The 26,741-nt window shown below is 29.4% G+C and overlaps 2 protein-coding genes across 2 annotated transcripts in view; both read left to right on the top strand.

Annotated features, from left to right (window-relative positions):
* Positions 1-15,171, top strand: part of LOC116766660 (uncharacterized) — a 76,106-nt gene extending 60,935 nt beyond the window's left edge. Inside the window, exons 2-6 of the mRNA XM_061521570.1 lie at positions 3,570-3,647; positions 3,728-3,909; positions 10,684-10,882; positions 11,968-12,074; positions 13,176-15,171. Of these exons, the coding sequence (XP_061377554.1) occupies positions 3,570-3,647; positions 3,728-3,909; positions 10,684-10,882; positions 11,968-12,074; positions 13,176-13,298 (689 nt within the window). The 3' untranslated portion in view covers positions 13,299-15,171. The remainder of the gene's footprint in view (positions 1-3,569; positions 3,648-3,727; positions 3,910-10,683; positions 10,883-11,967; positions 12,075-13,175) is intronic.
* Positions 15,172-18,499: 3,328 nt separating this feature from the next.
* The window catches only part of LOC116766771 (uncharacterized), a 45,674-nt gene continuing 37,432 nt past the window's right edge, over positions 18,500-26,741 (top strand). The window contains exon 1 of the mRNA XM_032656861.2: positions 18,500-19,099. Coding sequence (XP_032512752.2) covers positions 18,811-19,099 — 289 coding nt within the window. The 5' untranslated portion in view covers positions 18,500-18,810. The remainder of the gene's footprint in view (positions 19,100-26,741) is intronic.

Below are 26,741 nucleotides of genomic sequence, written 5' to 3'. Positions count from 1 at the left end.
TATATTAAATAGTGACAAACTGCAGGAATATTAATTGAAGTAAGAGATGTTTAAAATATTAGAACCAGTATGGGATTCGCTTTTAGTAATAAAAACAAATTAAAAAAATTGAAGATTTGAACATTTTAAAAACCGATTCGACTTATACTATTCGCTTTCCAATCGTTCTTATGCAAATATGCTTTCATCGCTAAAGTCTATTTGCTGGAACGTACCAAAAACTTTACAGATTCAGAAAATTTGAAAGGTTTTCTGAATAAGATTATAAATCTTGTATAAAACGCAATTAAAATGTATATATTTTTGTGAGATACTGACATCTTTAAATAAACATTTTATTTTAATATTCTGTCCAAACGTTATCACATTTTGTTTAAAAATATTTGTAGTATTTTAAAATACATATTTTTCTTTCAGTCTCTCACACTTTTTTCATATAGCTATTTAAGTTCTCTATAATTATTAAAAATACGCCGAAAAATATTTAAACGAAGGCCAAAGTAAAGGAAAATATATTTCTTTATATAAAAATTTCAAATACTTTTTTTTGAGGAAACGAAAAACGTCCATCAAATTCATTTTATAATTTAATAAACCAAATCGTTCTGTTGACAGATTTCCTTTTGAAAAAGTTTCAAAATAACTTTTTCAATGCCCCGTCATCTATACGTTTAGACAATTACTTCGTCGTTCACTGAAATGACTAATGTTTTAAAATAAGAGAATGGAGGATATTGCAAAAAAAAAGTATTTTCCGTTTACATTTGAATCTCAATGGTAACGTTATTTGATATTCTGTTTCGACGAGTTCCCTTTCAATTGAAAAAGTTTGACACTTCGGTTTGATTCATACACTAAGCACAGATTTAAATAACAAATGTTTTGGTTTTGTTTGTTAAAATAAATTATAATCCATTCGTTACTCTGAATAAACGAATTAATAAATAAGATCATATTTTTAATTTTCTCAAGTAATTGATTCTTTCGCATCACGGCCGGCCAAATATTAAAATAACACATAAAAAGTTATTGGAAGCTTAAAGTGTAATTGCAATTTAAAATACAATTAATCGCTACCAATTACACAGAAAGCGCTGAAATACCTTTCTGGAATGAACGCAATTAAGCTTTTAATTAATATAAACGAATTAAAATAAAGTCTCTATTTTCTTAAGCTAAAGCTATGACATAATTAAGCCATATCAGACTTAGAATTTTGATTTATAAATTCAAATTCGATGTCAAGTTAGCTTGTTGAATAAAAAGATTAAATTATTTTGAATGTTCGCTCTCTCACAAGTGTAATTTAATTATAAATTTTAAATATATTTAATGATATCGACTTGAACAGTCGTAAGTCGTTTCATTTACTAAGATTTCCATAAAAAATAAATCGTATTAAAACAATCATCTTTTTTTGGAATTCAATTCATTTCATTCATTCATTCACAACCATTGAAATAAATAAAAAATAGACATAAATATTCTGATTTATATAAAAAAATATGCAAAGATAACAAAGTCATTTCATGATAAAACTACTTTATATAGTTAATAGTAAGGGACTATAACACTTTCTTCTCAATAGAAGAAAACACAATTGTTTTAGATACAAGTTGACATATTCTAAGTAAGTGATAACAGATAGTTTTTAATTATTAAAATTTATACATTTTGATATAAAAACAAGTGAATTCGTATATAATTTTATGGCATGTATAGGTCTACTACTATACTCATTATTGGGTTCAAAAATACGGAGAATTTTGATATTTTTAAAACTTATTCTGTGGGCACTATATATATATTACCCCAACAGACACATCTATCGATAACAGCGTTGTGATTTCTACAACTTTTTTGTTCTTTCTTCTATAACCAGTAATCCACAGAACTCGTTGCATAGGAATTTTGTTTTACCTAAAATGAATAAACAGCATTAAAAAAAAATCTCATGCTTAATAAATTATAATTTTTCATCGAAATATAAAAATACTGAAAAAAATATCTACATATGGAAATTCAACTCTTTTTTTCAGGTGTAGCACAAATACAATTGGGGTTTTTGAAATCAACTTCTATATTACCCCTACCGTTAAACTAATTCCGAAATAACTATACATTGTTGTTTATTTATTTTCCGCAAAGCAGTAAACCTATAACGGCACTCAGTCTAAACGACATCATTCAGGCGTAAATAACTCAACGTAAAACCTATAATTAAACTCTTGGACGTTGAAATATTACTGAATCAAGCTTCTGGGTCCATTCTGTTGAGAAACATTTCTATAACTTTTGAGTAAGATATATCTATACAGTAAGGTCATTGCTACTTACGATCTAAACTATATATTTTTTTTTTATTTTTATGATAATATTTTTATTTTTTATTAATTATTTAAAATTTATTTATCAACTATACATTTATAATGTACTTCAGGTTTGTTACAAACAAAAATAGCTGATAATTTTAAAAGTTTATCTTAAATATTTTTTCAAAAGTGATTTAAAATGTAATTTTTTTGTTATTTATATTTTATCGTATTTAGTAATTAAAAAAAAAACACTCATAGATTCTACTCTCAGTTTAGTTTGTTAGTACAATATTTTTAACATATTAGTCACCTACTGTAGAACTGAATCAAAGACTGTGCTCTTAAAAGTTCCAAACAAATAATGCTTCAGTATTCAAAATTTCGTAGTGTAGTAACTAGAACTACAAAATTTGTAAGACTAGATTAAGTACTTATAATCCGCTTTAACTCTTATCAAGTGAATTTTAAGATCGTAATTAATTTTGCTTCCTACCATACATGCATATTATTAAATTTTAAATTACTACTTTGAGGCATTGAATTGCATGGTTATTCGTACATAAGCCAAAAATGTATTACCTTATTTTGGAAAAAATCTGATACTCTTAAATTATCGGATAGCCAATAAGCAAACATAGCTAATTACCACCGTTAGGAAACTGACTTTGAAATGAAAAAACTGCATCAAAATCAGTCTATCCTTTTAAGAGCTACAATGCCACATACAGATATACACACAGATATCAATTTCAGACTTATAACACCTCACTTTTTGCGCCAGGGATAAAAAACAAACTAAATATAAAGACAAAAACATATAAACGGAAATAACTTAAACATACGTATAGTATAAAGATAATTATGAAGACAAAAGATCGTCAGTAAGGTTCTGAACAATAAATTGATTCAAGATTATTATAAACAGAATAATGATCAGATATAACATGAACAAAGATTCCTTGTATTGATTTATAAATAATCCTTGTCTGGGGCATGATTCCATTCGCATGTCCCAAGTTGGCTTATTTGAGTCGTCTAAGTGAATATCCGTGTTGAAACTTGCATCTCCCACCGAACTTGCTTTCATCTATACTACAGATAGATATGTTAGATGAAAAATTCGATTTTATTTTTCGTTAAATATAAAAAATGTCAAACCTCCCTACAATAATATAATTAATGAGATAATGCATTAATGCATTTATCATGTGTAGGAATTAATTTCACTCATCTTGTTATTTTTCTTTGTTTCAGCTAGCACCAATTTAGTCGGAAAATTCACACAGAGCGTACGCCGTATTGTACAAGATGTCAAAGACGAGGGCACTTCAAGTTTGTTTATGATATAATATTATAGCAATTTGTAGTTAAATCAAGTAAACTTAATACATGTAAAACGTGTTTGATACTAGGTGGGCAGACAAAAGAAGAGGTTATAGAAACGAACGAGAGACTTCGAATGGTCCGAGTGCGTTTAGACGAGAACTATGACACGGCAAAGAAAGCGCTCGTCAATCTAATGGAGCGCTACAACGAGTCAAAGGCTGAGAGAAATGTTTTCACGAGATACGCCCTACTGAAGGCCATGATCAAAGTAACAAATTATATACCGCTTACAATTACGTTTCTCACAGGTACCTTCTCGTCCAAGACTGGTACGTATTTTCACACCGTATTGCTTATATGGGTATCAGTGACCAGGTACCATTACTTGGACAATCTACACAAAAATATTATTGCGTCTTAACTTCAAATTATAGTATATGTGGGTCATACATTTCATAATTTTACAAAAATTTTGTAATCACGATAACGAAAGATTTCAAGGTAAAACAAACAATATTCTATTATTGTATGAGATGTTGTAAGATCAACAAACTGTGAGATTGATTCAGTTATAACAAACATTATTCTTACATATTAGCCGATTTCACTATTAACCAGATCATGTGTACGAAAATATACAAATAGGTTTCAACTCTGTTTCTTAAAACTAAACTATACAGAAAATAACATTTTATTAGTATTAATATAATTTCAATTAATTAACAAGAATAATTCATATAAAATTGTATCAGATTCATGACTGTAATTTGATTGTACTTTATCCATTCTAACACAATTATTAACAGCCTTGCCCGAATCGAATGACGTAATAAGAGCAGTGCCTATAATTAAAACCGTTTATAAGATTTTGCTACCATCAGAGTCTGTATTAGTGGATCAGTCTTATGTAATTGTACTGAACTAGATTACTTAAATATATGCAAATTAAACGTACAGCTGCATTACGATCAGCACAGATTTCTCGCAAGAAAGAATTAAAACATAAATCAATCCTTGTAAACTAAGAAGTATTTAAAATTTACACAAACATTATACTTGTCTATAATATTATTCATAATGATACAACTATGTCGAGTTATGTGAAAATCGTGAGCAAACTAGGTCGTAAATTAACGCTAACTTACGCAAACGATTCGTATAGTAGTAAACCAAAACTGTGACAAAGGCTTCATATATATTTTGATTTATTTAATCAAATTTTTTTTCAGCGGAAATGTTTACATGGAACGACGTTCAATATTATATCGCTAAAGATTTCACTATAAAGATCAGCTTATTAAAACCTCAAAAGAAATAACAAACGAATCTTTAACTTCTTTAATATGAAATATGCATATATACTTACTTTAATTGTATTCTAATAACGGCTAGTAAGAAGTTTCTAACTTATCTCAACTACAATCGTATCAAAATAATATAAAATTCAATAATAATTTATTAATTTGCACCTCAAATGTCATTTATCAAAACGACGACGTCTCAGAATACCGCCAAGGCGTTTAATTGTAACTCATAATATCTTTAGTGGCCTTCAATTAAAGAGGAACGTGATAACGTTTCCGTTTTAGATTTAATTTTAGACCAATTACCTAATTTAATAAATTAAAAGATGCTTTATATACCTTTTCGGGATGCCATATGATAATAGTGTTACAACTACGTATTTGTAGGTAAATCTCTCAAATATTCCTCGATCATGAATGTTATAATATTCACATTTAAATTTGGAATCTTTTTGAGTCTATGTCATGTTTTACATTATCTGTGCTTCTTTATAGTCTTTCCTCTTTCCCGACCCGCTCTGTGTATATAACAGGTGAATTAAAAGTTTATTGCTAATTACTAAACAAACGTAATTGTTTTATTAAAAACCCATCAATGAATAACTACTATTACTAATTTGGAATTTTGACACATATATATTAAAATAAGGTTGAATAAAATGTAACATGACTATTAAAAAGAACCAAAACGCCTTTGCTTCAACTTTTAATTATTTCTTTTTAATTTTTGATGATCTAATACAAAACTCTCCAGGAGGTTAAAACTTGTACAAAAGTTCCGCAATTAAGAAATTCACCAAAAAGCAATGACATGTAGTATAAGTAAAGGAAAAATTCACAGAGTAATATGAGTTTTACGTTCGTCAAGCTTTTTCAAATAAATGAAGCCACCGCAACCATGTCGATTTTTAAGGATATTTTTTAATGTATACCATGTTCATATTGTTTCAGCAATCGGAATACGAAGAAAAGACAAGTTTGTATTTCCTTAAAAGAAGCATTTATTGTATAAATACTCGATATATTACCTCTGTTCTCTTAAGAATATCTATTTTGATTCAGCAACTATCAAATTATTAATGGAGTTGTAAAAATTCCAAAATATTTTTAATACGGTCAAAAAATAAACTTACACGAATATTCCAAAATTACAAACGAAGTAAATTTGGCTGGAATTTGTAAGATAACAATAATCTGTGATTTACAAATGATAGGGAGAGACATGAAAATTCTCTGAGACAATTGAATTCTTACAAAGGACCCCCGTAATTTTACTTCGAAGAAAACTAAAAGTTAACAAAGTACTTCCAAGACAATGAGATTGTCAGCCAATTTTTATTTTCCTTCGAAAACATTTGCTGTCATAATTTTTATAAAACACGAGGAAGTATTTTTCGATTTTGCTATAGTTGTAACATTAATTTTATACAGTTATTCATTAATTTTATTGTGTGAATATAACGATCTTTGGGACCGTTATAACTAAAATAATGTATTAAATGAGCAATGCGACAGCAGTGACTATTTTTTTCACGAAGTCATCATTTTGACTCATTGAAAGCAACAAAATTGTCACTTAACGATGCGTACGAACAACAATGGTGCGAGGACAACTCTATCTGCTGTGAATTATTTTTCGCGTTTTGTAAATTACAACGTAACAAACACTTCGTTTTTTATTATATATTATTAAAATTGTTCTAAATTTAGATTTGTTTGAATATTGCTATACGAAATATACTAACTAAACTAAAAAAAAAATCAAATGCAGCTTCGAAAACCTAACATCGACTTAATGTTCTTTCGAAGAAGTAGCGATCTCAGACGTTTTTTAGCTTCACCACGCGAATGCAATCACAGAAAGTATGGTAGGAAAGTGGTTTTTCTATTTTTTGGGCGAGCTCTTCCTTTTAAATTCTAAAACGTAAGTAAGTAAAGTAAGAATCTTTTTCATTATTTTTTCTCTTGAACTTTGTGATCGGAATTCGAATAAAACATTAGTAATTTTATTTTTATGATAACGTAACAATTACCTTATTAACTATAACCCTAGTTGTTTTACTTTGTATTAATTCATATTTCATTTAAATGAGTACAAATTCGTTTTACTATAATAAATTATTGATACATATATTCAACGGACATGCCGTAACAAAATAATCGTTCCAACCAATTTCAAAGTTTTAATTAAAAACAGGATTAACTTCTGGTTCAGCTAACAAGACGGGTTATAAATTGCACTCTTTAAAAATAGTCTACTTTTTATAGGAAGTATTTTTACTTAGCTAAGTATAAACTGGAATCCAGATACTTCAATTATTCTAACCAGATTTTTCGCTTCTGCATAATAATCGTCGTATCCTTTTATGTTGTATACATTTGTAATAAATACGTGTAGTAGAAATACATTAATGGATGTAAATATAAATTGTTATCACATATTCCAGCCACAAACGAATATTGCTAACCAGTCGGATAGGGCACAAAGACGTTCTTACGTGATCTGGGTGAATAACAAAAATCTTTACGACAGCGTCTTCAGACGTCCCCAACATAATATTTACTCACAGTTGTTACTCTTATTAAGTTTTTGGTTTTAATTTAGTTCAGTTTTTATAGACCTTTAAATAAACTCGTTTCGTATTGAATATCATAAAAAGAAGGATATAGTTTTCATGACTTCGCAGAAACTAAAAAATCTTATCTAGATCTAAGGCGGCGATGTAAAGATAATAATGTATACATTTATATTAAACAAGTCACACAATAGATTATTATTGATCTTAGTTCATCAACTAAAAATAAAATAAGGATAAGGATTATAAGTCAATGTTACTTATATAACTTTAATATTTTATATGTATAAACAGATATACATATTTATATGTGTATAATGTTATGTGTGTGTTTATTACTTTTACACACTTTATAAGGATAAAATTGTTTTATCAGTAATTAGGTTGGTACTAAACTTTTGACTGCTAATTCCTATTTTCAACTAATCATAATATATTATTTTTTTATTTAAAATGTGTTGTATATATATATGGATATATATGCAACACATTTTAAAATATAAAAGGTAATCTTAATTAAAAATAACCTAAGAATAGAGAAGTATGAACAGAGTTTAAATAAAGAAGTAACTATATATCAATAATAATATAGAATTACTTGCAACATTTTTGTACTGAAAAAAGGGGTAAAGTAAATGACCTGTGACTTTATACTCTAGAGTTCCTGTGACCTTATAAATAGGTAAATTTTACAAAGCTACCAAACTTTTACTATGCGTTTATAAAGCTATTTGAAATATTCGCACAGTTTGAGCTACCGATGGAATTAATTGTAGAAAATAAATCTGTAATTATAAGATTTTCTATTGCAACTATCTAATAAAAGGTAGCTAATTTATTTACTGTTACAAATTTATTCGGTATTTGAAATTATTTTATGAAATTTTAGAATTTTGAATAATTTTTTTTTGACAATTTTTTTTGTCCTATATACCCTCAAATAAAATTACTGAAAATTATTATTGAAAATTTTTGAATGTTATTCAAGTTATAAATTATACATTATTTTACATTTTTTAATTCTAAAACGTAACGTTACTGGAATTTGTGACATGTAGAGAATATTTTGATTATTTTTGTCAAAACTCACTTTATGAGAATAACGCCTTATCATTTTTATCATCTGTCATTTTCATTTTCTTCACAAAGATAATAAATAAATAATTACTTGGACATCATAAAACGGAAAGTTTCGATTTAAAATTATACCCTTAAAGAGTTTTAAAATAATTTCTGTCCCCATAAAAAAAATCTTTCCGGAGACAAACGGTATAACTGTGTCAGCGGATGCAACTTCCGGTTCCTGCGGGAAATTACTCTTCTGTTATAAACTTTCTTCATTCTTTTACAAATCACTGAAACTTTAATACTCAGTAATTGCTGCACTAAATGTGATCGAATTCCAAAATGATATCCCTAAAAGTCGAACGCTTGCTTTTAAAAATAATGATTTTATATTTTGTATTCTATTTAAAATTATGATATTAACGTTACGAAAAGCTTATTTTATTTTGCAGTTACAAATTTTTCACTAACTCCGTATTGTTAGTCTGTTCTTCTAATTAAATTTTAGGTTAGCAGAGACAGAAAGTCGCTCTAATTGACCTTCGTTTCGTTATGATTAAGTTAATAAATAGAAAACATTTTCTATCGCAAATATTTCAATGGAAATAATTACAGCTGGGATATGTAAAAGAACCCATTATTTCATATTTTTTTCATGAGGAATTACTGAGATAAGAAATAAAAAAGTTTGATATATTTAGATTCATTGTAAGAACTTTAAAATAAAGCTCATATTGTACATCGCATGCAGTAAATCCTTTAATTAACAAATACGGAATTCAAACTTCACGTGAAATACATTTATAAATAATTCAATATAAAACACAAATCTTATATAAAATAGGTAATCTTTGCTGTATCAAAATAATTTTTTCGACTGACGTCAGCAATATAATTTTAGTAATATACTAACTTAAGCGGATTTTTTAAAAAAATACTAATAATTGATTTATTAACACTCTTAATGAATCAATTTAATAATATTATAATTATAATAGCATATATACCATACATTGTGAAACTTATTTAACCGAAAATAAAATGTAAAATTACATTCGAATGCACTAAAAGTTCCACAGATATAAAAATGTTGCGGTTACAAATGCAAGACTCCGTTTAATCGGTTTGAAATGGAACGTTTCCAGCGAAATTATCCGATTAATACCCTGATTGCACTCTGTTATAGTAATTCTTTAAACTTGTATTCGGAAAATGAGCATCAGTATTTTAAATTGCTCGCTGAAGTGAGAAATATATAAATTTATTTATGTGCCTGTGTCCAGTTTATGTTAAGGTTATTATGGAGTCTATAGTAACATAAAATTCTGAGACTCATAAAAGATTTATGTTTACGGCTTTGCGTTTAATCTGGACGGTCTCTTAGCAATGGCATTTGTTCGTTAATTATAAATTAAAACGATCATTATTATAACAGAAACTATTTGTTATTACACATCAAGCATCTTTGAAATACTAGTGTGGTTACATGCTTCAAACACGCGAGTATAACCGAGGTTAAAATAAGGGAATAATGTATTGGTGATTGTATGAATAGGTTTTGTTTTTGAAACAACAACTTAACTAACGAGGTCCACACGTGTTGTAGTTACAGTCTCCGTAATCCGAGTTATTCTGTTATACGAGTGTATTAATTGTTAGCTGCATTTGATATTTGCTCGTTTCCTGTGTCTGAAACTTCTGTTTACCAGGTTGATAACTTTATAATTAATTGAAATGTTTGAAAACTAAAATAGATTTATTTTACTTAATCCAATTATATAAAACGTGTGAAACGAGAAACATAATTACAATAGTAACTTTACTATTCCTTAATCTTTCTCATATATTCTATTCCATCTATAAAAAAGAAGATAACTTTTATTTTAAATTTTTAAATGGACGTACTAAAAGCTTGAACCAGCTCTACATAGTTACATGACTCCCCACGGTCCAAAGTTCTGCAAAGAACAACTAACAATCTTACATTTGCGAAAAGTACGTGCGCCGTTCATACAAAAAAATTATAGCCTCATTTATTGTTATTAATATTTTTCAAGTAATTGTTTAAGTATATTGCTATTTATCTTTACTTCAAAGGATGTTATCCGTCTTGAGACACAATACTGGTCTCTCGTGGAAATTCCAAAACAAGAGAAAGCGGAAACTGTTCCAGCCTTTGTACTCCGAGCTTGTGCTATCATGGAGAAGACACAAAAATCTGGAGAAGGGGTGAAGACTTCTTCCAAGCTTGCTGAAGAAGCAGCCGATAGAAAGGAAAGAATAGAACGACTTACTGGTAATGATAATTAAAAAACTATTATCATAAGCCTCAGGCTATGTACCCAGGGTACTAAATTCTGACTTACAAGTCTTAATATGTAGGTATATTCATAACTTAGAGATTTTGAATATAAATATTGGAAGTAAATTTGAAAATGTTTCGTGAATATGATTTTGATTTCCTTATTTTGCGAGTTCGTGTTTAAATGGAGACGAGTATTTCAGAAGCCATATCTATCTGTTTGCAATTTCCGCAGTCATCGATGCGTTACCTTAACCTATAGTCACAACTGCACTATTTCTCTTTATAATTTAGCGTCTATTGCTACCGGTTCTATTCAACGAAACAATTTCTAGTATATTATATCATATATTACTTTTTCATTACCAGAGTAAACATTTTTTTAAGAATAATTAGCTTAACGTTTTCGTGTGATTATTTTTAAATGCAAAAACAATTTTAGTATACTTTATAAATACATATTTCTTTACTCCATGTTGCCGTTCTGAAAAGTGGTAAATCGTATGTCAATCAAAATTTTAAAATGGGTTTTACCAGCGCGTAGTTTGGCAAAGTCCAACTACATAAATAACATCGCACAGGAAAACGTGATCTGTGGAGACATATTCGTATTCAAAAATGAAAATCTATGGAGATAAAATCATTAAAAATATTAATTTATGTGCGAAGTATACAGTTTATTTATTTTAAAAAAAAATTAAAAATGATTTATTCGAAACCATATTTTTCATTTTACATCAAAATTTTGGTGAAATTTAAAAGAATTTCACACTAGCTTATAGTCATTAAGTTCTCCTATATAGACATACTAAATCTGAAATATACTCATGAATACCAATGTACTTAATATGTAAATCTGAGAAATCATTAAGTTGACATTCAAAGACATTTTTTAATGATACTCAAACAAATTTTACACAAACGATGACGCATATCACTGTACGCTCCTAAATTGGGTTCAATAGCCAATGTTCCTTTGACTGTCGACACAAAATGAAACTAAATTTTATGGAACACAAAACTCTATTAACAATTTGCGTATTAAATAAGCAATTTATGATCATTCATTTTATTTACAGATATGACAACATCACAAATAGAGGCAGAGAATACACAAATGACAAATGATTTGTACCGCTTATTGAAGAAGTATACAGGCTTAAGAAATCTCATAAGGGAACTAAAGGTAAGATCATCTAATAAGTAGTACAAGTCTCTTAACACCTATAATAATATAATCAATATAAAAATATTTTGTTAAATTTAAATTTTTCAAACCGTTTCACTCAATTTTGAATATCGACACCTAAATGTATTTTTGAAATGCAGATTAGAACGTCGCAGATTAAATAACGATTGTGATTCTCGTGTTAAGTTGGCAACCCTGTATTAATAATTCAAGAATGTTTTATGTTCGTTCGTGATATGAAGTATTCATCCGGAGACGATTACCATAACATTTTACAAAGTTCCATTATTTATTGATATCACTATTGATTATACTGTTATTTATTAAAGTATTGTAAAGTAAATATTGCTTGAACACAATTGGCATCGATTGTCAACCGAATACTGATAGACATCACTTTTAGGTACTATTTTTAATGTCACATTCACTTCAATGTATACAGCTTCATGACAGTAACAAGTACATTACTATTTCCTTTATACTTCGACTAATAATAACGAATAAATAATTTTATTTATTCATAGAAATTAATTACATCACTAAATTCTCAATCTTAAAGTCGATCAGTAGAAACGTGACAACAGTTAACTATAAGTAAAATGTATTTTTAGTTTTAAAAATAGTCATGATCCCTTAGTTAATTAAGCTACTTAATTTTTTTTTCTATAAATCGTTGACAGCAAAACAAAGTTATACTTTTATGGAGGTCCTAACCACAGCTGAACTATATAGTTCTTTGTACATATATATGTAGCAACTTCTTAATTTTATACCTTGAACTACTATAGTCCGTAATAATAATACTTAAATTTATAAGTTCCTTAATTTAAATATCCTTTGTTATTCACGGTGCCAACTTCATTATCACAACGCAGTTAGCATAAAACCGAGAAAACCTGTTTCATACAGCAAATAGCTTTCAGTTCTTCGGAATAATTTAGTTATGAAATTACGACCAGCGTCTCCTTATAACATAATAGTGTTCACTGATACTAATTTATCTTACGAGGTAAAAATTTTATACTCATGAAGACTTTTTTTGAAAAGAATGAAAATTGCGTTTAAATTGCTCTATTTAAAAACTTGTGCACTTTTCAGTCAGAGTACGTGAGTTCCAAGCTGTACCCAATGTTTCCGAGATACACGATGTTGAAGGATATGATTAAGGATATCATGCATGATCCTGACTATATGGAGGTTTGCCATGAAGTGGATCCATAGCGGGGGGTGCGCAAATAGATGAGGAGCTCCTTCACTGACCGCCGGTCGAGAAGACGCTAGCACTTGCCTTAGTGTTGCCACTTTATATTATTACAGATTCGGAAAGAATAAGCAAAAAATAACTTTTACTTTTTTACTATCAGACAAATTTTATCTCTATCGTTATTCAGTTTAATTTGATTTTACAGTAGTCGATTGTTATGGCAAAACTAATCGATATATATGAGTTAATGGGCTTTAATTAAAAAAGATTCCATGTTTCGTTAACGACTTCTGATTTAAGAGCACAAAACAGTTTGAAGACACATCCAGTATTCCGGTTTATAGAACAGGGCTGTATTGAATATTTATGAGACACGAGTTTCTGCAACAGATTATACAACAGCTTAAGGAGTGTTACCGAATATGAAGTGGAGAGATTTCAGACATCAAGTGGCGACGGTAGTGTGACGAGTACTCGTTTATTTTGCGCTGAATTATATATGGACTTTGTGTTAGTTATGTAAAATAGTGTTTACGTAAATACGTTTATAGTTAAGTACTCGTCCTTACTTACTTTACCTTAATGTTCTCCCTTCTGTCGCCTTTTGTAATAAATATTAAATCCTACACAAGGAACAAAAATATTCATAGTTATAAGGCTATACTTATCTTGTCTAGACATTCAACTATTCATATCATATTTTATCATATCATGTATATTACAATAGTTTGCTAATGATCAGGTAAGTATAATTTATAATCTATATAAACACCAACGTTATTTTAAAATTCCATTCTGGTTATCAAATCTTTACCGTTTATTAAGATCGATGTACATTTCAGATAAATATTATAATGTAATAGAATTCACTTTATTTTAAGAAAGTATTAATGTTTAATGTCTGTATCGTATTATTGGTTATTTAATTATGATATATCATATTTATAGCTATTTAATAAGGACATATACATGTAGCTTATAGTTTGAAAACGCCATTATATGTGTTCAATGTCTATTTAGAATAATTCTATGGTATAATAGAGAGTAGATTTTTTCTGTGCCTATCTCCTGATTCCTTAACAAGCTATCCAGAACGTATTAACAATTTTATGCTCAAACTTTTTATGATTGTCGTCTACTACAATTGTTATTAAATAGTCACATATCTTAAATTGTTGGTAAATTTTATGTAGACCGCTCTTACATGTGGTTTGAAAATATATTTGTAGGTAGATATAGAAACTGTAATAGACCTAAAGAATGCTTTGCAGCCTAGAACTAGTAGGGTGACAATTATTTATGTGTTCAGTAAAAATTTGCATCATTTTCAAAGGATTTTCATTCAAATATTATCTTTTATAAATGAGATTATTTACGAAAATATATGAATGAAATGACAGTAAACGCTCTAGTTGTTGTGTGATGCAAATTCATACTCAGCGTTATAAGTTTATTTTACTTAGAAAAATATGTAAATGTATTTTATTTCTATCATATAATCCACTTATATAATATTTAGATATAATGCATAATATATTCCATGTAATAATAAACAAAAATATGAAAGCAAATAGTGAGGTTATAATGTTAGGTAATTTTCGAAATATATGATTTGTATGTCGTAATTTGAAAATATGGAAGCCTTTTAATAAACATGGCAATGTTTTGTTACAAACAGTATATGTAATACGTATTTTAAATACTGTAAGGTCTATACTGCCACTAGATAAGAAAGGCGTACCCAAATAGATAGCGTAAACTAGAATAAGAAGTATAACTCTATAACGTGAGAAACTTTTTCTTTATAAATTTTTCTTTAGTTTTACTCCTTCAGAAGTAGCAATTTACTTACAGCGTCATAATTCTAATTAATTAACGTCTAAAACTTTCCGCCTCAAGATTTTTTGATAATTTTTAAAAATTATATTTATTTAAATTAGTTATGTTACATAAAGATTACATATTTTAAAAATATTTTTATAACATATGCTTATTTAAGTTTTAATTTTTTTTTTTTGCTGTATTACAATTTTAACAGACGTCATCCGCTGTCTCTCTTTTCACAAAACTTTAGTGTAGTATACAAAATTACGGTATTTGCTGTATCACTTACTGACGGCATATTGCCACCGGCTTATTAAATTTATCAAGTTCTTCAGTTTGTACTTAAAAATGGATTTTTTATCTAATTACCAGTCCCGAGGACGTTCAGTAATGTATTATTTATTATTGAAGCCATTAAGAATTATTATTATTTATTCCTTATTGTATTCTTGGTATTTGCGGTTTTATTAAACCTCTCGAGATACTCGTCTGTCTTATAGAACATTGAACATAAACTTTGAGGTCTTTTGTGGTTCTCAAATAATTTAGAAGTAGCTTAAAGGAAAAATATGGATTAATTTTAAATCGCCGAGGCAAAAGTGGTGAACAATGTGTATTTTCTGAGAAAACAAATCATTTACTGTGTGACACAAAATATGTTGCCAATTTGTTTAAATTTCTATTTTATTTAGCTTCTGGTGAAACTTCTGTTACCAAAATCTTGTGTTTAGGTGAAGATAAAATTTATATCTCGATTAATTTACGGCAGTTTGGCTCATTCAAACTATTTTAAAACTTCTTGAAGTTTATCTAACACCCTTGCATTATCTGCCACAACTAGTTGACGTGCCCGTGTTAACTGCCTAGGAAATTCTATAGATAATAAATTTTCTTACATAACTCTAGCATATTCCTATTAAATTCTGTAGCACGTTCCAGGTGTAATCAACACATTAGTATAACATTTTAACTTCTTCGCTGTGTAGTATACAGCATGCAATCAAATTTACCAACCAGTTTTTGACCAATTATTTCGAATACCAAATAAGGGATCAGTTCGAAAACTTACCCTTCAACCAGCATCGCTATCAATTTACGAACCAATCCAACCACAATTTTTTAACCTACTCAGCTACTTAACCCAAAATTTTACAGAACAGTATGCAAAAAAAAATCCTGTAATCTATGTAATCGCAAACTAGCCTATCAGTCTTCTATCTAATTTACGAACGAATTAACTATCAGTTTGCAGACCAATCCACCGTCGATTTATAGGGTAACTCAGAAACGATTCTGAAAACCAACCAACAATACAGACTTCGATAGTTTTATAGACTGTACAACAACCATTTTGCAAATGTATACGAAAAATTGACCATCAATATATTTGAAAAATGACTGAGAAATGAACTAATTTTGTAAGCAACTGATCTCCACTTGCTTGCCCAATTTACCAAATTACTTGCAGGGCTATTAGTATAAAATTTTGCTAAACATCTTCCCATAAACTATTTAAATTCGTCAATGAATCTGCAAATAATTATTACTTTACCGTTTATAATCACACCACCTTTTATAAAGTGCTCCGTTTAATTAGGTAGAAATTAAAATCACATCTATAACTAGACAACATCGCTTTTAATAACATATATCGAATATAAACTAAGAAACTAATGAATTATACATATTTAATCATTGCATATGCTCGTAAATTGTATTCGTAATATTTATTGTAATGTATTTAACGTTGTGTACTTAGATCAAAGTAAATCTTCATTGTCGTGTCTAATTGCCTACATTCCTTTGTTATGTTGCTCTTATAAATAATGTCATAAACATATCAATCATATATCAGTTATCATAACTACAATATCATCATAACTACAGTTACGTGTTTAAAATGGTTGTTGCTTAATCTTATATGCTAGGCATGTGTTACTAACTATGTATATTGGATGTAGCTAATAGATAAGTACTATAAATATTAATGGGAAAAAAGCTTTGTTATAAAAAAAATATATTATTTTTTGTGCAATCCAACTGTTTATGTTATTTCTGTCTTTTATATTTTTTCCATTATATATAAAAATGGACATATTTATTTTCCAAACTATATAAATATAATGTTGAGAATATTTACTGGATAAAGTATGGAAAATATTATTACCTACAAGAGTATTTTTTCTCTGCAAAAAAAACCTTGGTTACATGTTTTGTTATCTCACATTGGGTTATATCCTTAAGAGAACTCCAGCCAAGTAATTATGACTCTGAAGCTGCCGTTAAGAAAGTTTTGTTATGAAGATAAGACCGAAACGATTGCACATGATCTTTTTGAGCTAATTACAACAAATTTTAATTTATGAAAGTGAAGGTTAGATTTTGCAGTCGCTCAATCTCTTAAATTTCGTCTCAGGTGGCAATTTTTTTTCTAACAGTTTTTCTGTTGGGTATGCTAAACAAAGGAGTTGACTTTTAGCGAATTAAAAATCATAATGTATGAAATAAACGAGACCTAGTTAAAGACCTGAGGTATCATAGTTATTGAATTATATATCATTTATAATTCAAGAACTATGATAAATAACTATTATCAAAAATTACCCCATTCTTACAATATATTTTTAAGAATATCATTACTGTGAAGAACGATGGTAAAAATGTGACGAAGATGACATCAAAAATAAACTTTTTACATTTTTTCTTTTTGTATAAGTTTTGTAACACAATTATCATAATACTTACCATGATGTAATTCAATAAAAGTAAGTAAAAAAACCTGGTAATACAACAAGTTAAACATAGATCAAGCAATTAGTATCATCTTAATTCCGTTTTTAAATCTAAAATACGACTTTTTTTACTTAAAAAAGTGTCCTCTAGTAACAATTACTAATGCTAACTAATTTTGATTCTATAACAACAACAGCGTCCTCTATAATAACTAAGGTAAATAAAATTAAATGATACTGACGCCACTTCTGCTTAGATAGTTTGACACTAATAAGATAGATGGAGCTACCTATTATTCGGTGTTACCAATACAGAATATAATATACTAATATATAATAAAAATACTAGACAAAGTAGACCAAAATTGTTTCTTTATTTAATATGAACTATAAAAAAATATTTAATTTTCTCAATTTTTTTTCAAGAATTATTACAGAATCTATATATTGAACAATAAGCCCAAACTATATGATATAATATTATTTTTATAGAAGGAAATATAAAGAAATTGAAAAGTAACTGAAAAATATATACTATGCATACGAATTTATAGATCTTAAAAGATACTATATTTTATTTAATAACCAGGAAAGCAGATGTAGGTTTATGGCAACCTTAAGCGTACGTTCATTTCATTCATTTATCGCATCACTCGGCCGGCAACTCCGATCATTGTAAGACGTCATGTCAATAATGTAAAATGGCGCGACTTCGTAAATTTCAAAAGTTTTTAACAAACTTTAATAACTTTTTGTAACGACAAATGAACATATAGAAGCTAACATTTATCATTTAGAACTGTATGCGATCCAAAAATAATTTAGTGAAAGTCAGTCGGTTAGGATGTCGGTTTATTCAAAGTGTTACCTGACATTTTTTGTGTAGTGGTTTGAATGGAAGTCAGAATTGCGTTTAATTTGCGTTGAAGTAATGGATGAATAAGTTCATATCTTGTGGATAACGTCTTTTGAGATGCCTTTCGTGCAGCGTGTGGTGGAACCAAAGTTTCTCTCACGGACGAGTTTGCGGGATGAAGACGGTAAACTCAAGGTTACGGATGAAGAACTTCAGGCGGTAACCAACTGTACCCTGAGCAATGCTCTCCGTCAGCTCGCCTCACTGGTTCTTCTAGCCGAAGATATCTTTAGTGAGCTCACGTCCCAACTTGAAGAAATAACTGAGAGATCGAAGGTTGCTAAGACTAAGATTGAAAGGGTACAGGAAATCGTTGAAAAATATGATCCTAAGAAAGTTACAGTCCGTAAGTAAACATTTTAATCTGATATGTTTTTTATAAATAATTATAAAAATACAAATATTGTGCCGGTCATCATGTTCAAAAAAATATTCGTGTAAAATTTACTTTAAATATCAACTAAGAAGTATATGCAAATTTATAATAAACATGATGCCTTATAAATCGCAATACAAACTAGCGCACCGCATTAAATTATCTATGTACGATATAATTGTTAACAAATCGCTGTTAAATTTATATTTGCAATAAGAACCGTATTCATGAATGGGTTGAACCCAAAACTGTCAGCCAAAATATTCATTATAATAATTGCCCTATATCGTATAGCTAGCCTATTTGGAAATCTCATTACATCGTACTCCTTAAGCACGCCGGCTTTACAAAAACTTCCCGGTAGATGCATTACTGAGCGCTATCTAAAAACCTGTTTGGGCGTTCGAGCGGGCAATGGGAAAAAACACCCAGATTCCGATGCGAACCATAAAAACTTCTGAGATAATTTTAAGACCATCCAATGATACAGCCGACCCACACGGCCTTTTGATCTTTGAGGGATTAAACATATACACCAATCATCGGCACTTAATAACAATCAATTTCTCCGGAGATTTACAGTTTGAAATTATATTTGAAGGTCGAAAGAGATGAACGTTTGAAATCATATAAGAAAGATGAAAGTAAATAAAACGGCGGAAGGACAGTACACAGATACATTGCTTAATCTAGTGAAAAGAACTATATTAAATGAGTTATCCTTTTAAATTAATAATTATGCATTTTATATGCAAAGTATTGAATTTTTATGTCAAGATCAAAAGAAATCTAGAGCAGTTGGAAATTTTAAACTTTCATTTCCTACATTTTTAAGAAACTAATAAATTATTTCAGATATAAAAATATATTAACCGATATTAAAGAGAATGATAAGCATTTTCTATAATGGTTGATAATAATTAAAACGAATCAAATACTTATGTACACTTGATAATAACATGTGGCTTTATGTGTGCATACATTTCGCAATACTAGTTACATAGCTCATTCGTCACACAGTACAGTGCCAATTAAAAATTATTTAGCTACATTGTAGCGAGATTAACCTAAGAGTTCGACGACCGATAAAATCTTTATCAACCGTCTTTGTAACAAGGAAATGAGAGCGTATCGTGAAAATTAATTAAATTATAGCAAAGTCAGAATAATGTATCGGAAATATCAAAAAGTTGTCATTATAATTGACAAATCAATCAACGTGTTGCCATGGCTGGCATCGATTCAATAGAAAAGTTTGGCCATTTAATTCTTTTGAACACGTCGAAGAATAAATACCGTGAGACTTGCTTTGAAATTTCTATAGTCCCTTGTCTCAGAAGACACGACAATTCGAATGTTTGAACTACTTCGAGCAAAGTTTAACTATGTTTAACAGCGAACAATGAGATGTGTAACGTTCTATATCTAACAAATAAAATGTTCATATCAAGAAAATAATGATTTATATTTAATATAATCGTGTCATATAAATCATTGATGTCCTACTTACTTAAGTGTAAATTATGGTTTCCGTGGCCCGCATCTGAGATGCCACAGATTGTAGATAAAAATGATAATAAACATCAAAATCAACCGATAGGTTCAAAGAGGATTTTATTACTGAGGTTTCTATGAGACTAAAACTTTGAAATCTAACAGAATCCATTTATACAAAATACATTATAGTATATAAAAAATATCAGCAACTACTTTAATGTAATATTTAATATATAAATTATGACAGTTTCATTTTTGTGTATGACAATAAAAAAATAAATCGTGACACCTTTTATTTAATTGATGCACAGTTTTTCAAATGAGACGATACTAAAAAACGTGCAATACAATTTGTTTAATTTTATGTCTAATAGTTAATAAAACTTATGTTTATTTGTGAAACTGATAATTTTAAACATCCCTGTATATCGTGGATGTAATATTGTAATTACGTTTAATAGTATATACCTACATTCTAAAGATTATCAGTGTTTTATGTAATGTACGTTAATATCCTGTTATACGTAAGAATATCTGTATATAATGTCCAATCATTTATTACGAAACATCCTTTGAATAGACATTTGTATGTATTAAAATTTTACAAAAACTATTTCAAGGCTGTGAAAGGAATTAAACAGGTCTCTGAGAGCCGGAATCAAAATTATATCGTGAGTCGTCTCGACCTGCCTATAATTAAACTTAGTAATGACAAAATATTTTTCTCATATCCGTTTCGTATTTAAGTTGTCTTTCATAATCACGCAGTTGTTGATACGGGCAATTTTACTCTCACGTCGTATGTGGGATGAATTTATTGAATAAATAAGCGATAATTATGCATATTATTTAAGAAAAGTTTATGTTTTTTTCTTGTAACAGCCTATAACTGTCGACTATTTAACAATTAAATGTATTATATTTTGCCAAGCTCGTTTTGCAAACAAAAATAATTTCTAAAATCGTATCGGAATAATGTATAATAAATAATATCATTCAGAACACAATGAAAGAAATATTAAACTTCAGCCACCCATGTCGCAATCCGGTAGGTAGGTTTCGATTTTAAAAACGTTCGCTGTTTCATTGGATATAATTCAATACATACAGCACATGCAATTAATATAATGTGCGAGGGAAATCGACTCAGCGATCACGGAATGCCACAGTCCTGGTGTTACCTTTCGTCCTCGATGTCTTTCCTCGTACCGGTGTAGTTTTGCAAGCTATTGAATGACAGCAGTCAGTTCGTATTAAGCAAGTCCTCGTCACGTAATACGAACCCCAGCTTAAATCTAACGGCTCAACTTAATGTGCTATGTCCGAGTTGCAATACTGATATCTTTAGAAGGGCTTGCGTAGTAGTTGGTCATATGCCACATTGTTGCCCTGCATATCAAATTATTCTTAGCTAAATCAATTTCCAATGATCAGCCTTTTTGTCTTATTTGAATATGACCGAATCTGTTTGTTTGTTTTGGATAGTCTTATATGCGGTTTTATCTTAAAGTATATTCTCTGTTTTATTATCGTCCACTTGAATTACAAGCAGAGACAAAAAGCATACTTGAGATGCTCACCCCCTCATCCGTTGTGGGAATCGCTAAAAGGGAAGAGATGTTTTTGTCGGTCGATAAATTCTAAGAAATATCGCCCAGGTAGTCAGTACTACATCCAGCTTTTGTAATGAACGCCGTAAGAAATTTGCAATAGATCAACATCTCACAACAATCGATGTGTAAAGTTGTGGTTATATACCATAATTATAAAAAAGAAATCATTACAATTCTAGAACTCTAGATGCCTACTAGCTTTAACAGTCTAGTTATAAAATAAATAACATCCAAGAACCCGCATTTTTAACACAGTAAAGTTGCTTTGAAGATGAAAAATCCTAATCTAATCATTAGCAAAAAAAAAGTGGCCAGGAATCCTCGCAGGTATTCCCGAAACATTTTACGTTTTGTTTCAACCCGGTCAGTGTATGAGATAAACATACGATTATTAAGATCAGTCATCATAACTTTATGTCATTGTGTAATCTTTTGCGTCATGATAAAAAGGAAAAATATTTAAATAGAGCCATTATCTATAATTATATCGCTATCGTCTCAGTCGGCCATGATTAGAAGTGTTTTATCTACCGAGGTGAACGAGACGTAATTGCTAATTGGACAATCTATTAAGGTTTATATTAACTGTATCTGCGTGTTGATTTTATATAGGTATCTATGAAGTTAACATTGGGTCGTAAAAATAACATACCCATTCAATTACATCATTCAATACGAAAATCCTATATAAAATTCTCATGTTATTTAATAATATATTTCATAATGATCAACAATAGTGTAACTAAGGCCTACGGAACAATGGGTTGATTTCAATACAGATCTTTGTCTATGCAGAGAAGCTGTGACAATGACCTTTAAAAACCCACGCTAATTATATACTCGCGTCTCAAACGATTGCCACGGCCACATACTGGATGGTACATCTCAACTCTCAACATACCAAAGATAATTCTTGAAATACGTTAAATTTTAAACGTTCAGTTTCTGGTATCATTAACGATTGACACTAAACAGACGTAAAAAGCTGGTATTTTTGTAAGTGACGGAGTACCGTCACTTAGTACTTTGAAGTATTAATCATTATAAAAAACCATACGAAGAAATCCCAAAATGTAAAATAATCATTTGGGAGGCAAGCAATAATAGATGAATGTGTGAAATGATTATGTTATACAAACCCAAAAAACATTAAAAGCTGCTCAATGAACATAACTAAGAAGGTGTCGTAATAGCGGAAGGAATCCCCTTAAATGTGCAACGAGGCCTGTGATGCAATAATTTGGTAATTAATCCGCAATAAGTTTAACATACCCTCCTGTTTACAACATATGTCGCGAATTCTTATGAGTTATTCTTCAAGAGCATCTTTACTTATGATGGTAAAAAGTACATCCCAAATTTACCAAACTTATTAATAAATAACCTTAATATTCCTTTTCATTAGTATCATTGAATTTTTTATGATAGTTTTAGTGTAATGACTTACAAACTTCTCGGGGCTAGATGAAGCCACAAAAATAGGAGGGTGCGCGGCAGCTGATCGGAAGTCCTGCCTTTTGTTAAAATTATAACCGCACTTTACAAGGAAACGAGGAAGTAGGGTGATAACTCGATTGATACATTACCAAAAAATATTTTAAAAAATCCACGTGTTTCTATAAGTAGTTTCAATTGAATTACGAGATAAACGGAACTTTCCTCTCGACTGCTTAAGTTTGTCACGAATTTTGGGCCATTGTCCATTATGAAAATTCGTATTTTTTATTGGGACAAAAGCAGGAAAGTTCCATTATAGTATTTTTGGGCACAATGGATCGCACAACGCTGCACGCGCAGCGTGTGACTTTAGGAGGTTGCATAAGCGCTGGTTGCCTTTGTGATTATGTTAAATGGAATTACATACGCGCCTTGTAAATTGTCTAAAGAATAATATTGATTCCTGACACGCCCTTACCACTTCCGTTTACTCTTTTATCATCATTGACTTATTATCCTTTTCTATAAAAGTTTTTCCCGTCTCCGTTCTTTTATAGCTTTTTTTATGCGACTTTCGTCGTTATCCTGTCGAAAAAATTCATTATTAGATACTCTTTGTATTGAAATTATAAAGACTAATATACAAAGAAGCTCGTACTAAAAAATTATAGATATGTATGCAATACCTTTATATGTTTTCTTTTTCAGAAACTACGTCTTTCTTAAATTAAGGAGAATAGAAAATAAAACATATGTTATGTTGTGAATTAAAAGGTCACAAATGGTACAAACAAATGATAGTAATAAAAAATCCTGATTTAAATACATAAATAAATAACAAACAAATACTTTCAATTCTTGCTTTAGTGCCTCGAAAAAAAATATTGTAAAATAATAAAGATAAAATATTCAACCCCCATTTAATTTCATAAAGTGCGTTCCACATCAAACCCTTGAGAAACGCCTTTCGTTTTTAAATCCACCATCTACACAGAATTTCTGTGGGACCTCCTGCTGTTTTTTTGAAATCGGTACCATTTAAAAACACATGCTATTATTAAAGGGAACGCAAGCCTAAAATATGGAGCTAATGTAGAATAGTTTAGGACAGCCCTTGAGTTTAAAATAATTATATAAGCTCTACGGATGTGTTGATAGTTTTATACAGCCCTCTTTTTAAATTCGTCTTCTGGAAAATGACGTCATACTATGAGAAATGTCTTAACAAACACATTCATTTAAAACGACAGTGACAGTTCCGTACACAGTTATTAGGGATTTAATATATTTTTCAATCCTTCTGAGCTCGCACAGTATGTTTGCTTAACATAACAATGTGATTATAAATTTGCGTAACAAGTCCTCGCCAAATGCGGCTTAAAGAATATATTTGAATAAGTGTTACCAGGTATGAAAACCAAGTTTATATTTTCACACCTGTGTACAAAAATAAGTTTAAAAGTATATATATTTTGTTTTATATTTATAATATTTATCCTCAGTAGGCATTTGTATTGTGAAGTCATGTCGACTTCTTCCGATAGAATCCCCTGACTTTACCTGACTTTAAAAGAACGAAGGAATTTTATTTTGTCACAATTTCAGCTGCACTTGAAGACGTCAATTTTCTAACTAATATCTCTACGTCTCCTGCAGAAAAGTTCTGTTAAACGAGAATATATGAAAGAAATTTCCACAAAAATATATACATAATATTATGTATATATTATTTACTTAAATACTCAAAATTACCGTATTTATTTGAGTCACTTAACGTATGTATGTATAGACACGCCTTAATAACTTTATTTGGCATGTAATGTACAAACAAATCACGAACCAAACCTATGACACGATACTACACTTGACCTTGAAAATGCCATCATGAAATGTTCATAATTTATATAAAGATAGAAATATTGTTATATACAATCTAAATTACCTCACCGATTATTATTATAATTATCACAATACGAAAGCATCGCATGTTAAGTGAAATATATGAAAATGCTTTCACGTTATTCATTTCACTATATTTTTAAGCGATAATATTTATCGTGAGTCAAATGACAACAGCAAGAGGCGAAAACACAAATTGTAAATGTGTGTTTTAGATAAGACTGGTTGAGGTAATAGCGCTCATGAATAGCTAATATACACACATATTACGTACGTACAAACAGATTCCAGCCGATACAAAAAAAAATACAGTTAGTTTTATAAAATTACGGCTGAATAATATTTTTATCATATCATTTAGATTCCTGTCGTCCTATGTTTTTAACAAGCTATTTTTAATATTTTAGTAACTTTTGATTGTATTGACATTGTAAACAACTCGCAAAAATATTTGACTGATTTTATGAAACTAGTTTGTCATATCTAGCCGGTATTTTAGGAAGAAAATTATAAACATTCGTATACCAAAGCAAGCGAAGCCAGATGTGAACGGTTGTTAAAAAGCAAATTCAAGGAGATAAAAGTGCAGTTGCATATGTCTTCACACTCTTAACGTGACCGACAAAATTATCGATCGATAAAAATGTTTTAACAACGCTGGCTTTTGTACTTACTCAGTCTTGATAAAACATAAAAGGCTGTAGGCAATTTTACTTGCAAATATGACTCGTTCGTTAAATAATTCGTGAAAATAGTATATAAGTGTATAGCACTAACCAAGAATATTTGGTCATTGAAACTGTTAAAAATACCTAATATTAAAATTATTATTTAATAACTCAATGAAGAGATTCTATTATTTTACCATCAATAATAACAACCGTCGTATTATAATTGCATCAAAGTAAATAAGCCTGTTTATTGCCATGCATATCCATTATGCGTTGAAATCTCAGATAATCACATTTTCATGAAGCTCGTAAAATATTTGGTGTTAATATGCACCTTTTGACGTTCCCCACATCAATCTAAACTGACCAGCAAAAGTTCGGTTAGTGAAGAATAATCCCAATCGTTATGTCATACTTGAATTACTTTAGATAATAACTTCAGTGCGACATCCAGGTAACTTGATTTATTGGTAGCCGACGCGGTGAACGAACCCT

The sequence above is a fragment of the Danaus plexippus genome, chromosome 10 (genome assembly GCF_018135715.1).
Source record: "Danaus plexippus chromosome 10, MEX_DaPlex, whole genome shotgun sequence".
Taxonomy (NCBI): domain Eukaryota; kingdom Metazoa; phylum Arthropoda; class Insecta; order Lepidoptera; family Nymphalidae; genus Danaus; species Danaus plexippus.
This window is presented reverse-complemented; position numbering and strand designations above follow the sequence as displayed.